Here is a 15,782-nt window from a genome sequence, read left to right on the forward strand (position 1 = left end):
TTAATAAGACGAAGTTATTTCAAGGTTAAAAGTTTGTTGCATGTAAAAAAGACTGCGGTATCAACGTGGTTGGGCGCAGCATTTTTTACATTAACAGAGCACTACACCGCAAATATATGGTCAAAACAAACAAAACAAAACACCATTGCGCTCACAATTAAACAAGAGATATGTCCGGTTAGGTTGTGTCGCAAGTGACATGGTCTTGTACATATGAGCATGCAAAGCTGAAATAGTTCGATTTTCGAGACAATTAAAGATCCTAACCGATATAATGGGACCAATTTTCCCCTAGTAACCTACAACTTATCACCATCGCGAGATCCCGTTGAGGCCAATCCACTTGATTTTCTATAACCTTTACCTTTCTTGGTTTGGGGATAGTACGGGGGTCGCATCGACCCCCGCATCAGTCCGCGTTATGGAAAACGGCTTTTCAGGGCGCGAGTAAATCACGGTTAATTGAGTTTTACGCCTGTTTCACTTTCATGTCTCCGTGCCTGTAATACTCTGTTCTCGCAGCGGGAAAGAGACGGGAGCCGTTTGTCGTCGGCAAAGAGGGCCGCGCTGGACACGGCGGTCGTAAAAGGTTGAAAGCCTTCTGCATTCCACGTCGCTATGAGAAAACGTAGTGCTTTTGCACCTTTCACCTGAGCTAGTCGTTTCTCATGTCAGCATTAGTTCACCAGTTAGCACTTAGCAGTTTATCATTTAACCGTCCCCCAATTTGACATGTCGACATTTACCTTATCGTCATTTTGACATCACCGTTTATTCTAGTTTACCATTTAGCAGTTCGCCAAATTGACATGCCCGCTTTTTGACATGTCGCCATTCGCCACTTTACAGTTCACCATTCAGGCGTTCAGCATTTGGGCATGTCGACGGTTTGGTATGTCGCCATTTTGGAATTTGCCATTTAGCAGCTCGCCGTTTTATCCAGTCGTCATTCTTCCATTTATCCACTTTTAAGCTCGCCATAAAGCCGATTCGAGTTTTTGGCATGTCGACTTATTTACATTTCTCCAATATGGAAGTCGTCGCGAAGCAGCCGACAAAAAGGAATTCGGTAAACTGCGAGTCGAATTTTGTCCGGACACCGCTGAAAACGTGTATGAGCATATAAACATGCATGAAACCATAGCCAAATTACGATATCACCACCGTGACTCAGCCGACCATCGCCGGAGGCGAGCGACGCTAGTGGTGATGACGGAGCAATTAGTGGCGAGCAGGGGTTATCCCCTCCACGACCGTTTTCCTTCCGCTGGCCAGCCCGCCCCATGAGCCACTCTTTGTGTGCAGATTCGCTGTCGCAACGATCGCGTCACCGGGGGTTACCCATATCGGCGGCAAACATGTCCCCGTAAAGGCCTGACCACCGCGTCTGCCAACCGCGCGTCGGCCTGAGCCGCAGTCACCGGCAAACAGCCGCGGTCACCGACAAGCAGAAGCGGTCACTAGCAAACGACCGCGGTCACCGGCGAGCAGAAGCAGTCACTGATACACAGCCTCAGTCACCAACAAACAGCCGCGGTCACCAGCAAACAGCAGCACGAATACAGAGTTCTGAGTCGCGCGGTTGCTTCGACGCGGTATCCGCATTCGCGGGCAGCGCACGCGGTGCCTTGAACTTTGAATGGAGCGGCCCAGCCAGCGTGACCTCCCCCCCCCCCCCACGCTAGCCCATCAGCCTGCCCTGCTTGCTGCCGAGGAGGCGAACAGGCGAGGCCGGCCAGCAGCGCGGAGATGACGCTGCTCAGCTGGGGCCGGCGCTCTGCACATGTACCCACCTGATCAGGCCCCGGACTGCGACGGCTGGGCTGCGGCGCTGCCCCGGCCCGGTGCGCTGTTGCACCCAGCGTCGCGCCACCCAGCCACCCGACGGGCCTCTGTCAGGAGGTTCACTACCGTGCTTTGGTAGGGGTTTGGTGGAGCAATGCGGGAAGTGCGGATCAGACTTACACTAGCGGGACGAATGGAAATCGTGCTGAAGATTTTGCACACTACAGCACGCATTAATCAGCAACACAATATATTTCTGGAGCTGCCGCAAAGTACATGACATGGGCTTAATCATGTCTGCAAGACTCGACAGCGGTTACTAAAAACCAGACGTAATAGAGAGGTGACCAGCATGACTGGCGCATAACATATGGAGTCTAGATATAGCCCAGACGCCGGGCACCGGAGAGGTTATCAGCACGACTGGCGCAGCGTCCCCCGGATGACGAGGCACACTGCGTAAGCATGACTCAGCATATTATGTCACAACGCAAACCCATGGTTCAGGTAACGGGCGCAAGAGGGCAGGTCGGCCGTCACCAGCAGGAAAACGTTATCAAGCCCGAACTTTGCTTTTCTCACGACACTTATGCAGGGGTCGTGTGGAGTGAGGGAAAGAGAATGCGGTTCAATCAACCCGCCTCCGCTCGAAAGCGGAGACTGCGGAGACAAGGGCCACTACTGGACCGCAGTGTACCAATAACGAACCAGGTCAAGCTGCAAGACCAGTTGTTTGCATGCTGCCCGTTTAATGGCTCCTTAAATCAGTTTTCTCTTGGTGGAGACCTGTCAGCCAGTTGTAAAGTGACGGAATCTCGAGCTGACACATCCCGGCCTTCCCGCGTCTCAACCCGCGCGGGAAACGGAGCAAGCATAGAAGAAAGTGTGCAACCAGCGCGTGACGTCGCCGCTGCTGATATGCCTCGTCAGCGGAAGTCGCCGCGCGTCGCAGGTTCGAGACCGCCATCCGGTCTGGGGTGACTGGCACGGGCGGTGACGGCGGCCACTCTAACGCTGGCGATTTCGCATCAGCGGCTAATAGGAAAATGGTAGCAATAAAACGCACGTTTTGCAATCACGTGGCGGCGTGCCTCCGGAGTTTCCGGTCTGGGAATGCCGGGCTGAGCCTAACAGCTGCCTGTCTCAAGGTCAGACGGGGGGGGGGGGATGACTGCGAAGAGAGCCCCCAAGGCGGTGTTGGCATGGTGCAGAATCGACATCCTCAGAGACCCAGAAGACATCGTAAGAAAAAGAAACAGACAGTAGACAAATCCTCGAAGAAGCCTTTCTACAAAGGGCCAAGGACTTGTATGAGACACAACCCTAGAGCCTGATACTTTGACGATTTCGAAAGTGGACCGGCTGCTGCCTAGGCACTCACATTCAGGCGGAAACAGCCAACATAACCCTAGAGCCTGATACTTTTACGATTTCAAAAGTGGACCGGGTGCTCTAGGCACTCACATTCAGGCGGAAACAGCCAAATCACATTTGTTATGCAGCATAACTTTTTCCGTTCTAATCGCGAGCATTTTGACGGAGCACGTCGCATGTACGTGAAGTTCGCGATCTATTAGGTGGTGTACTTAGCATCGAGTTTCAATTTTGTTCAAAACGTCCTAGCCGATCAATTATGGTGTGAGAACATCGAATCTGACGTCTCATATTCAGAACCACGTAACATTCGAAGGCAAATTCATGGTCAAACGACGGGGAACTCCATATCACCGAAAAGTTTCCGGCCGATTTCGAATTTTTAAGCATCAAAATATTCAGCAGCGTTTGAAGCAACACCTCACGAAGGTCTCAGTCTCTCTATGTCACCCATCAAGGTCAAATTCAGGCTCAAAGGACTGGGAACTTCACCGGAAACCTCGGTGTGATATGGAGTTCCTGTCACCTGACAATGAAGGATGACCTTAAGGGGTCAAGGCTTAAGGCAGACGACAGATCATACCCTGATAAATATTCTGATATTTAAAAATCTGAAATCAGCCGGTAAAGTTTGGGTGATACGGTCCTTCGACCATGAATTTGGTTTTGAAAGTTGACCTTGAGATGTGAAGTCAGGTCATGCGCTAGTGAACATTCTGATGCTAAAAAAATAATAGGCCCGTAACTTGTGGGTGATATTGAGTTTCCCGTCATTAAGCATGCATTCTATCTTGAAGGTAGCCGTGAGAGGTCAGGACTTCTTGACGGACGCCGTTTACGCGCTGAATACTACTCTGAAACTTAACCGTCCAAATTCGGCCGTAAACGTTTTGGTGATATGACAATCCCCGCCATTTGACGAGCTTTACATTGAAGGTCACGTGATGTTCAAAAATAGAAGTCTCTGGCGCCATATTTTACCACCGGTCGCGTTTTCAACGAATTAAGAACTCCTCGTGGCATAGTCTGATGAATAAATCACTTACTTCACGGACGTCCACGTGGCACCATGCCAAACATCCTGTAGGACAATCGAACCCATTGCTCGCGTTGATTTCACCACTTCAACATGCAGGACAGTTGGGAATTACGGGACGGAAACCAAGAACGTCGGCAGAGTACAGGCCGTCTTTCGCCAGTTAGCATCAAATGCAGTCGCGCGGTGTCGCTGGTGAGCATTTCACAAGACAGCGCGCATGGTCGTAGCCAAGCCTTAATATTGTGTCGGGATCCTTTCCGTTTGTGCCATCAGACGTGGCCAAAATACAAAAATAGTCCGATCCGCCTAGAACGTGCCGAGGTCAGGGCCATAACTACCGCAGATGGAGTCCAGCCCGTGGCATTATCTGACCGCGTACAGAACAACAAGCCGCTAGCCACGCGTGCACTGCACGCAGAAAACAAGAGGAAGTCGAGCGGGTGGCAATTATCGATCGTAGTCGACACCAATCCGCCCTGATCAGACACCATGCAGCTAATGAGTATTTAACCAGACGCCTGTAATGTTCATCGATCCCGGTCCACCCCGACCCCCACTCCAAATTGTCGCTACTCACCCGACCCCAGGTGTTTCGTCTCCTGCACCATGACGCCTCCCTTGTCGTTTCGGCGCCGCCTCTTCCCCACGACCGTCCGCCGCCGACTGAAGGTCAGACTAGGCGCCGACGCCGATAGGCCCGACCGAGGCACGTGCACCGGCGCCGGGGCCGGCCGGCGGCGTGACGTCACAACGGCCGCCGAACGGGGGGAAGGGGAGGGGCTGCGGCAGAACGTGGCAGAGTTCCGTCGCGGCTCGCCGGCACAGTTTATCGTGGATCCGGCCAAGCTATGTGTGATAACTTTGGAGACTGATGGCGCACTGGTTTGCCGCGATGTAGCCATGGTTTGTTATCCATGCGGAGGCGATTTACCGCGCTGAATGGGACGAGACCGGATATTTGCCCAGTCATCAATGAACGCGTGCGGCGCTTGGTTCAAGGCAAGCAGAATGCGGCAGTGGAAGATTATGAGCACGCGTGCTGCAGTCACACGGGGGCACGCGTTGCCTTGGACACGCGAGTGCGGTTCATGTAGCAGTGCACATGACAAGAACCGACCTGGTTAGCCTCTACCTGACTCAACAGATACAATTTTTGCTCGGCCAGCTACCGTGTGTGTTTGTTGTTGTTTTGTTTTTGTTTTTTGTTTGGGCCGACAAATGTACTCGTGGAAAGTTAAAAGTATCGTAAGTTCATATCTAACCCACTTCCAAGAGCCTTAAATGAGATGCTCTACATATGCACGGGCTTTGTCACTGGGACCACCATTCTCAAAGTCGCGTCTTGTCACGTCTCAGTAAGACCCTTCGTAAAACTTCAGACCCTCTTGTTTCTGACCCATACGCACGGGAACTTGTGCACACTATTTCGCGCCGTCTCTCGAGTCACCGAGCTACAGGACACACTTTGATATCTGCAATCACATTAGACCCTTTGAAATTCGTGCTATTTTAAACGCAATGGCACATATCTTGCCACGATGGATGGCTTCTCCATACATGATCTTCCCACCCTTCCCACAAATGCGGTGTTATTGGTTTCTGGTACAGCCGGACTAGCTAATGCAGCATCACCTTCACCCATCTGACCTTCTGACACATCGCAATGACATCTGACATCACACATGACACATCTGACACATCCTCCGCATTGCCGGGGCACGCATCTAGTTCTTGAGATAACAGGAGGGATCTGGCAAGTGATAATTTGACCAATTTGACTTCATTCGACCTGTCAAAGGTCATATTCACCATCGCTCAGGCAGAGCTGTGCAATTAGTTCGACGAGACCTTATTTCCATTGCCGTGCTCCGCATGTTTCTACCTTGCTTTGTTTTGAAAAAGGAGGGTCTCCGAGGTGGGAAGAACTCCCTTTCTAAACCGACCCTTATTGGATACTATATTTCTAAGCTTAATGTTTGTGGCGCAGTTGTGCTTTGTGCCCTGCGTCCCTGCTGGGGCGGGGGTGCGGCGGGGGCGCGCCGCCGCCGCGGTGGCTGGTCTCGGGTTTGCGGGCCGGCCCCGGCTCGCGGCCCCCGGCGGTCGGCAGTCACCGCGCAGAGAGCAGGGAGGGTGGATGCACGGTGAGGAGCTGCTGTGGAGCGTGAGGAGCTGTAAAATACAGAAAAGCTTTCGGTGACATACTTGGCGTCTCATTACACTTAATCCTATATTAGCTTCCTAAGAAAGCTAATCCAGCGGAACACTTTCAGCTTCGCTTCGTAGGGCGAAGCTGAAAAATACTCCCTTAGGGTGAGAAATAATTCGGACGATTACGGAACCTTATGTTGCAATGCATGTCAAGATATCCACACGCATGGCCCTTTTCCTATATTAGATGTATGCGACTGTACGGGTCACGAATGGCCTTCAACTGGAAACTAATATGCAACGGTTTATCCAAATGTCGCGGCCTCCATTATATGCCATGGAGGTGTGTGGGGGGGGAGGGGGGGGCGGGCTCAAGGACTGTTGCGAGCGAGCTAAATATAACCTGAGGGTCATATTTTCCACGCCCACGTTTGATGCCCCAACCATTGGAAAAAATCAGGGATCTAATCTAGCGAAAATTTCGTCGGTGTAGAGCTGGTCTACCGCGGCAAGTAAAACCATGGCAGATTTCATGGCGCGTCGATGTCCTACGCGGACGCTGTGGGCGAGGGCCCACCGCAGTTCACACTTCACGAGTGTCTGGGAGCCCGCGTTTGCGAGTTTGCGTCAAAACTGACCCAACGCCGCTGAAGCTTCAGATGATGCACGGCAAGTTTTGTCACACTGCTGCCATCTGACGGCGGAACTGCGTAGCGATAACGGCTAAAACGCTGAGCTATCTGCCGGGAATTTCTGCGTTCAGTGATCACCCGCTACGTTTTGCACCCATTCCATCGCAGCAATCGTGCAAGGAAGCCAGAGACCGGGTTAGCGACTCGTCTTCCAGTAACTGACATATGAAGCACCAACAATAGATGTTTTGTATCGATAGTGCTATGTAACGCGGCGTTCCAAGCAATCGTTACAACCATCCGCGAAAACCGAAATGCATGGATCAACAACTGAGAGCGCTAACAGGGTCGTTTACAATGAACGTACGCTGGTCACCACACGCTGGACCACACCTGTCTCTGGCAATGACTGCGCAGTCAGACTCAAGCGTACAAACGCCTCCATCACCGCGACTGCGCTGCATTTCTGTGGACAGAGTATTGCACAAAATGGAGCAATTCTACATCCACAGCGCTTGCCCATCCATCGTCAAACACACCTGTGCACTTAAAAAGGATTAAGTGACTCTCCATAACAGGTATTCCATAGTCCTGGGCATTCTCGCCCGCGTTCGGATACTCCGTTTACACAACAAGTAAAAGGTCGAGTAGATGCACTTTGCCTAACCAAAACCACCCCGGAATCAATCCGGCACTCGGAAGTCCATGACTTCATTATTTCATACCGCAACTACTTGGACGATGGGGCTGGCCTTGTCAGCTTCAGTGATACAGCACGTTACGCCGACTTGTGTGGACATCGCGCGCATCCCTGACAAAACGGAACGGCGGCGGTGGCCATGCAGACCGCCCGGGGCCCCGCTATTCTACACGAGGAGACACGATGGCGCTTTCGGCGCCACCAACAAGTACGGGAGGTTACGACCGGGGGCGCTGCCAACGCCCGACTTCGAAAGCCCTGTGATCATGCACCCCGTATATGTAAAGATCACACACTTATGCGCACCCAAAACCCAAATTTGGATGCCTCATCAGCTCGGCTTTCTCGATGGCACCACAACCCATAGATATGCCATAGGTCATCAATCGATTGCACAGTTGGGCGTAAAGGGCATTCATCATTGTCCGATACCATCTACAACGATGGTCTAATTGCCCTCCATGTTGTAGTCTTGGGTGCCTTTCCTGAGGTCCGACAGGAAGCGACTGTGTGTTTCGGTGCTGATCAGGCAATCCTTGACAGCGGGATGTCCTTGCATCCGTGACATCCACTCCCGCTGCGAAAAACACAAACAAGCTCAATACAATGCACGTTGGACGACGTCCATCAACACATCAGCAGTGAATGAAGCTTTCTCTCCTCTTCACCGTAGGCGGCCTTGACCTCGTACCAGATACGGTAACAGCTGGGTCAACCAGTCCACGCAAATGAGAGGCCCGAGCGATAGCCCGCCACCTCAGGCTGAAGTGGGACGCGTAACTCAGCCTCACCATGGCGTGCGGGACATGTTTCGGCCATCCCCGCGGTTCATCGCTCGAGGCGTGCACTGAATCAGACACATTCCAACAAACTCAGCCGCGCTCCGCAGTCAGCTGCACCGAGCGCGGAAGAGACTGTTGAGAGATGTCCGCATCCAGCGCAAGCCGGGAGCAGTGGACTGCGCAAGCGGCCAAGGTGTGTCAGTGTGTGTGACGTGATGTGATGTGAGGTGAGGTGAGGTGAGGTGAGGTGATGTGATGTGATGTGATGTGACATGACGCGACGTGACGTGTCAGTGTGTGTGTGTGACGTGACGTGGTGTGTCAATTTGAGTGGGTATGTGTGGGTGTGAGTGTGAGTGTGAGTGTGAGTGTGAGTGTGAGTGTGAGTGTGAGTGTGAGTTGACGTGTCGCGCCGTGACCACCCACCAGGTGTTTGGCGGAGTCCGGCGACGGCGCGGTCTGCTCCGGCAGGATGGCGAGGCCCAGGGTCTGGAAGGCCGGCAGCCGCTCCATCCACGGCCAGATCATGAAGTCCAGCATACCCGGATGGTCGCCGTGGTAGAAGGGCGTGCCGCGGCGAATCAGCTCCTCCTCGAACGGCTGAGGCACCGTAGGGGCAAAGTTCAGCAGACAGGTGACACAGGACGATCTCATCTAATGAACAGAGCAGGACGAGTTCACAGAGTATTATGCAGGGTGACCTTACCGCTCGCACAGAAAAGCAAGAGCACATCAAGCAAACGGCAAAGAACAAAGTCATCCGACTGACGGCGCAGGACAAGCTCAGTAAACGGACGACGCAGGACGGGCTATTCAGACGAAAAGCGCAGAACGAACTCTTCATATGGCCGGCTCAGGACGAATAACCCGACAGATGGAGAGCATAGGCTCACCAGACGGCATGCACAGCGCGAGCTCATCAAAAGAACAACAGAACTGCCTGGGCTAGAAATGCGTTAATGAGATACGGATTGTCGGTGTCACTCAGAACGATCTGACATTTAGCTTAAAATCATGTCCATTCAGACAAACATGGTGTGGTTAAAAAGTCACAAATCATATGAAATTGGCCCACTCTTGAAGTGCTTTCTTGGATTGGAAAATAAGCTGAGACACCATCATATAGAAAACAGCCGGAGCTAGAGCCTTACCCGCATCCTCTTCCTGGACTTCTCCGCCAGCTCTTGCATCGCCTCCGCATCTTCGGAAAGGCGGAGCGTCTTGTGCATAGTGTTTATACACTGGAATAGATCAGCATGGGCTTCACTTATTCAACCCTACCACAGTCCAGGCCTTGACGGCATGGCATCACCCGAGACAGAAGGCGCTGAAGCCTGAAGCATCATACATATATTTCGACGTTTTCAAGGACATAACGCCCACCTTTTTTATCCATACATGTTGAAGGCAATGTCATGCTCTTCCGACTCATTTGGCATCATTATTTTGCTTCGAGTTTTTCCTTTATGCTGCAATATTTCTGCAAAGCTCTGACAGTGACACGGTTCCAGTGGGCGATAGCTACCACCTGACAGATGGTTTTTCAAAGACAGCATCTTAGTCTCAAGCGCCGCGACAGAAGACGACGCGCAAGAGGCGCGATATTTGGGATATTTCGAACGCGCCAGGACTGAAAACAACTTTTCAGAAGTACAATTGTCCGCCCATCCTAGGCAAAAGACCAAGCGAAGAGACAAGACATTTGCCACTTCTGACATCTCCAAGAATGAGACATCCCCACACATTAAAGAGAGCATGCCACCTTTCCGCACGTCCCACTAAAGGGTAGATCAGACGCGTCCCATTTGGTCGGCAGTAGGAAGGAACTAACCGGCCGACGGAACCTGTTGACAACCACATGCTCCAAGCCTATCGGACCGATCGACACCTTCCCCACCCCATTCGATGCCGCACGATCGATAACCTACCAGATCCTTACCAGAACATAGTGAACTTGAGTCGGGTCGAAGCTCACAAAACGCCCCTAGCCACCAAAATTGGCTGCCGGCAAACCTACCCGGCTGCTGCGAGCCTATGGAGCCGATCGGAACGAAACTTTCAACAAGCGATGCGCCATGGTTGATCATCTATTCTTTCCCGAACATGGCGACCTTTTATGGTAAACTTTCCCTTGACCCAAGGTCGCCATCTTCTAGAGGTTAGGTCATCATCTATGGCGCATAGGGTGCCATACACAATGTGATAACGTGCCGATCGGTTGCATACGCTAAGAGACTGGAGTTGACTGAAAACTAATTTAATGTAGTTTTGAACACTTCTGGTGGCCTTCGGCCTGGCCCAAGGCCATCCTTTTCTGAAAGAGTAGGAAATCGAGCATGTCGCATCAACGGGTGAACGTTTTGTGGTGTTCAGCCTTATAAGCTCAAGGCATGAAGTTATCTTCAAAGGGATTTTCGTTCGCTTCGGGTATTTTTGACGGGCTCTGACCTGACCCCAGGAATCTTCCGGAATAATAAGAAATCGACCACGGCACAAAGATTGGTGAGTATTTTGTGGCGATCGGTTCGATACGCTCCGAGCATGAAGCTGTCTGCAGTGGTTTTGTCGGTTTCGGGCTTTTTTGTTGTTGCTTTTTTGGTGGCCTTTGACCTGATCCAAGGTGACCTTGTTCTGGAAAGGATATATTATCAACCAAACCACATCATCTGGTGACGATTTGGTGCTGATCAGCTGCATATGCTTGGAACATGGGGTTTTCAAAATGTTTCGTTTGTCTAAACAACCGGCCAAACCCTCCTCGGTAAGGTCAGTCTTCTCGAAATCCTTCGGGTAGCTCCGAATATCAATTTAAGGTAGCTACTCGGTCGGGAGAAAAGCCACTGGACTCCCTGTTTGCTAGCAATGAAAGGAATACGTTTCATTTGTTCTCGTGCTCCCACCAGGCGTGCTGTAATATGTTCGCAATACACTAATCCGCCAAAATCCATACGCAAAAATGGGGTGAAAGCTTAAAACACTCTTAATTGCTGAGGGCTTCTGTAAGGTTTTCTTGAAACACTTTCTAGGAAAAACAACATGAAAATATGAGACAATTATCATGCAAATGGCTGTGTTTACAAAACAGGCAAATACCAGCCACACATCACGTGGTCTAGTGACGCACATCTTCGAATTTCCACTTGCATATACTGTTCGCTAAACTGCTTACGGCGCTACGTTGCCAAGCATAAATGTTCATTTTTACTAACGGCATTCATATCCATAATTGATGGAATACTTTCTGACTAGGTGTGCTAAGGGCCTGATTGTTGATGCTCGTGGACAGCTTTTCGCTTTATTGAGCCAACATTCATGTCGAACTTGAACGAGATTGACATCAAACCGTCGCGCATGGTCGCGGAGGCTACGGTGAATATCTCTCTTGAATGCCCAGTACGTGCCAAGATCGCCCACTCCAGAAATAAGATCAAAGAGAGAAATCTGGTGTTGCACCGAAGTGCTGCTGCATAACTTGGCTGAAAATAAGTAAAATTAATCTGTCTATTGTAACATGTTAGGAATGTGGTGGTATGCCTCATTTCTATCATTAGATACGACTAGTCCTGAGGTTTCCTCAGGGATTTCTTTTGGAAAGGCACGACACACTTCCTTTCGAGCCTCCGTCCCAAAGTCTGCCCCGAGCAAATCGCCAAGACGCTGCAAACATAACCAACGAAGCAGAAAGTATTTCAACCACAGGGAGAACAATGGGCCACATCTATTTACTTTCAGAGAAAGCACAGTCGTACTACCACCCATAACAACCCTGTCTCTTAACAACGCTACCTACCGCGTTGAACTGCTCCACCATGAACTGGTCACGGGCCTTGGCCCAGGGATCAGCCGGGTAGAGGGCCGGCTCCGGGTACAGTTGCTCCAGCAGGTCACACGTAACCAGACTCTCGGGCACAAAATGGTTGTCCAGCTCCAGCGCGGGCACCTTGCCGACCGCATGCTTGGCCAGGTACCACTCCGGCTTCTGCTTCAGGTCGAGGTTGACCACCTCGTGTCTGTCAAAACGGCGGTAAATGTTTCTGGTGGAAGCAGCATTCTGGGCAGTGTTTTTCAGCACTCTTGCTGCCACCTGGCATGATAAAAGCACAAGGGAATGGCACATCGATACCTCCGACAGCAGGATCACACAATCAGGTGTGGTACCGCCACTACCGCCGTGCTTTATACGTCCCAACCAGCTCTCATCCCTGAAAATTATCGCGAACGCATAATGAATACAAGACAGCGGAACATAACTCATGAAACTGCTCCATCATGGTTGGTGGTTGGCAAACAGGGCAGCAGAACTGAGCTGGCACCCATATAGATGGCACTGACAACTGTGATCACAAAATGAACATCTAGCTTACCTACCTCGGCTCCTTAACTGGTCACAATAGTCCACTCAGTGGCGCTGTGCCCGTCCTTATTTACCATGCAGTCGTGATCACCAGTTGTGACAGACACTGTAAGCCAGCACCCCAGTGATATCACATACGGGATATGTTTGGCAGCGAGGACCAGTCGCGTTCGCTCAGCGTATGGACAAAATCTCATCGAGTAGACGCGCAGAGTGCCCGGCTTCAGCGGCGGGCACTCGGAACCTGCGGCACACATAGCAGCACTGATGTTACACATATCTTACAGATACCTTGTGGCTGCGACATGCAAACCAAATTGCAAAGTTAAGTGCCCCCTGTATTTCATGAAAAGGCAGGCCATCGCCAGTAGACTATATCATATCAATGAACCACAAGAAACACCACTTTGTGCTGACCTGAACCCAGATGTTTTGCTGTGTCCATAGAATATCCTGCTGTAGACCATCTGATGCTGATGAAACCCTGCTGGACATGGGGATGCACATCAAAAAATCCTGAATATTCAAGCCAGATAAAAGCACATACTGTCGCCTATCTCTTCAAGTCATCTGTCCATCCATTCCTATAGCTCAATAAGTTTGGGAATATACCATTCAAGTCATTCACCAGTGGTGGGATGGGTTCAAGTGGTGTAATTTCACATCAGATGGTGGCATCAGGGCTCACGCAACAAGCAATGCTCGCTGTGAGTGCTAACCCAGAAGCCTATCTACCCCAAAATTTCAGATCAAATCTTTCAGAAAAAGCTCAGTATGTCAAAATGTCCTGTCCAATTTTCATTGAAAGTCTGTTTTATTGGTTAGGGTTTAGTTGGTAAGGGCAACTGCCCTCCAAATCAGCCACCTGTGGCAGGCTGGATCCAGCCCCTTCAGGCCTGACATTCCCACAGAAGGATCAGGTGATGTCACATAGCTTGACAGCCCAAGACAAGCAAGGCAAGCTTTTGCTGCAAAATTATGCCATTAACATGGCATTTTTTACCAGAAATTGGTGGGGTCATGGCTTATGGAGCATTCACCATGTGCTGTGGGTTCTGATAGAAGAAATCTACTCAAAGGATTCTGGCTAAATATTTTCATAAAATACACTTCCAGTGAAAACTTAGTGTGGGTGACTTCACTGACTTCACTGACTTGACTAAAATCTGAATGCGTCAGCTCATTGCAACTAAAAGATTCACACATATGCTTTTGGGTGTTTTAAGTTGTGTGGGAAGCTTCCCTCGGTTTTCTGCCCATGGAGTAGAACTTGTTCAAAACCTCAGAACTTTATCTGTAATAAGACAACAATCATCCTCTGGCAGATGACTGAACATACTCCTGTTCAAGCACCATCCTTAATTTGGACCAGGTATCAAACATATGAACAAGCCTGTCTGGGATGCTAGGTAAACATAAATTGTAGTATTGCGAATGAGGGCATCTTCTGATTTTTACAGACAGGGCCAGGATGCAAAACTTCATTGCATACTTTCTACCAACAAGGGGCAGTTTTCCAGCACTGCTCAAAAGTCAATGCACATGTAAGAAGAGTTAATACCAGCTTTAAGCAGCATGTCATTTGCTGCTACTGCATCCCTATGATAAGGTTATCAAATGCTTTCTGATTTCTTGACTAGAATATGTTGTTTCTTATGTGACCAATGAGAAATACAGCATTTAGCTATTTCCTGATTTCCATTACAGGCTTTATATAATGCCCAATTCCACAACCAACATGTACCAGCAAGACACTAACTGGCAACACACATTCTCCCTCTCTCAACCTTGCATTCTGTATTTCAACTCCTAGTGCATTCTCCATCCAGTACCAGTGGAAAGGCCATGACATTATCAAGTCTAACATCACAGAAAATAGACAGTAACACATACCAGGACTATAAGACATTATAATACAGGTGTGAATGATCAATGGGTGCACCCATTTGTTTATAGGACATCACATTGGTAGTACCATTGAAAGCCATGGTTTGGCTTCAGGAGAATCAGGTCTTGAGCATTCATGGGGTGCAAACTAAATGGAAAAGCTTTCAAAATATGAGGATTTGTAAAGTAAATAATAAGCAATCTAGGTAATTCATCTACTTTTCATTATATGTTGAAGAGCTATATCTGTGACATTGGGAGGGAATAGTGCAATCTAGGAGGGCCCTTATAACTCACATCTGCAATCATGCTTTACTTATGGCTGCACTCATGCTTTACTTATGACTCATAGGTTTGCAGAGTTTCTCATAAACTTATGGACTTTACTTAGCATTCTTAGCACTATATGACATATCTACATGCATCCCAAAATTATCTCCTAGTTTGAGCCCCTCAGATAGCAAGCAGCCATTTGAGCAACAAGGCATATGTGTGTTGGTTGATCCGATACCATTTGGGGGAAATACTTAGAAATCCTTTACTGACAAATGCCACCACATTGGCAATTCATTGTGCCATTGCCCATGAATCTGGCCAATTCATAATGTTCTTTGCAGATCATTCATGATCATAACAGAACTGATGCACATCCCACAACAGTTAAGGATGATGTCCCCCAGGTTCAGGATGGCTTCAAATCAGGAGGGTATATCAATTACCTTATTTCCAGCAAACATGACTGTACTGCTATTTAGCACCCTTCGACAGCCCCGCATTTGGTTCCAAACACCCATGTTTACGGTTCACTTGCTATATAATGTTCAGCTGTGACCTTGGTTTGTTCGAACGAATTCGTTTCCACGCTCAGCCTATCTCTTAACAGCGCAAAATTTGGATAGTCCTCCCCCCACAGCCCATTGGGATGCGCTGCCTTATTGCTGCCCGCAAACTCCGCAAAGCCTGTGCAGTTTGTTATGTCGCTGGACCACCAGAACTGTATCCTTAAAACATTTTGAAGGAAGTGTGTCATATTTTTTATTTTAGATTTTGATTTGCTAGTGATTATGTGTTAAAAAATAGG

The 15,782-nt window shown here is 49.7% G+C and overlaps 2 protein-coding genes across 2 annotated transcripts in view; both read right to left on the reverse strand.

Moving 5' to 3' along the window:
• The window catches only part of LOC119096426 (pyrimidodiazepine synthase), a 35,728-nt gene extending 30,856 nt beyond the window's left edge, over positions 1 to 4,872 (reverse strand). The window contains exon 1 of the mRNA XM_037219331.1: positions 4,776 to 4,872. Within this exon, the coding sequence (XP_037075226.1) occupies positions 4,776 to 4,806 (31 nt within the window). The 5' untranslated portion in view covers positions 4,807 to 4,872. The remainder of the gene's footprint in view (positions 1 to 4,775) is intronic.
• Positions 4,873 to 7,210: 2,338 nt separating this feature from the next.
• Positions 7,211 to 15,602, reverse strand: LOC119096425 (glutathione S-transferase omega-1). Its single transcript, XM_037219329.1, has 7 exons — positions 15,421 to 15,602; positions 13,232 to 13,301; positions 12,953 to 13,058; positions 12,251 to 12,470; positions 9,612 to 9,701; positions 8,887 to 9,060; positions 7,211 to 8,255 (listed from the first exon to the last, which is right to left on the reverse strand). Exons 1-7 carry the CDS (start codon positions 15,493 to 15,495, stop codon positions 8,127 to 8,129), a joined length of 864 nt encoding a protein of 287 aa, XP_037075224.1. The 5' UTR covers positions 15,496 to 15,602; the 3' UTR covers positions 7,211 to 8,126.
• Positions 15,603 to 15,782: the final 180 nt, after the last annotated feature.

The sequence above is a fragment of the Pollicipes pollicipes genome, unplaced genomic scaffold (assembly GCF_011947565.3).
Source record: "Pollicipes pollicipes isolate AB1234 unplaced genomic scaffold, Ppol_2.1 Scaffold_4295;HRSCAF=5057_pilon_pilon_pilon, whole genome shotgun sequence".
Taxonomy (NCBI): domain Eukaryota; kingdom Metazoa; phylum Arthropoda; class Thecostraca; order Pollicipedomorpha; family Pollicipedidae; genus Pollicipes; species Pollicipes pollicipes.

Excerpts from the sequence above, each read along its gene's own strand:
- LOC119096425 (XM_037219329.1), bottom strand. The coding sequence starts at position 15,495 with ATGGGTGTTTGGAACCAAATGCGGGGCTGTCGAAGGGTGCTAAATAGC. Across the intron at positions 9,702-12,250 it reads TGGTGGAGCAGTTCAACGCG|TGTATAAACACTATGCACAA; the intron begins GTAGGTAGCGTT and ends GATCTATTCCAG. Across the intron at positions 8,256-8,886 it reads CGGACTCCGCCAAACACCTG|CGGGAGTGGATGTCACGGAT; the intron begins GTGGGTGGTCAC and ends TGTTTTTCGCAG.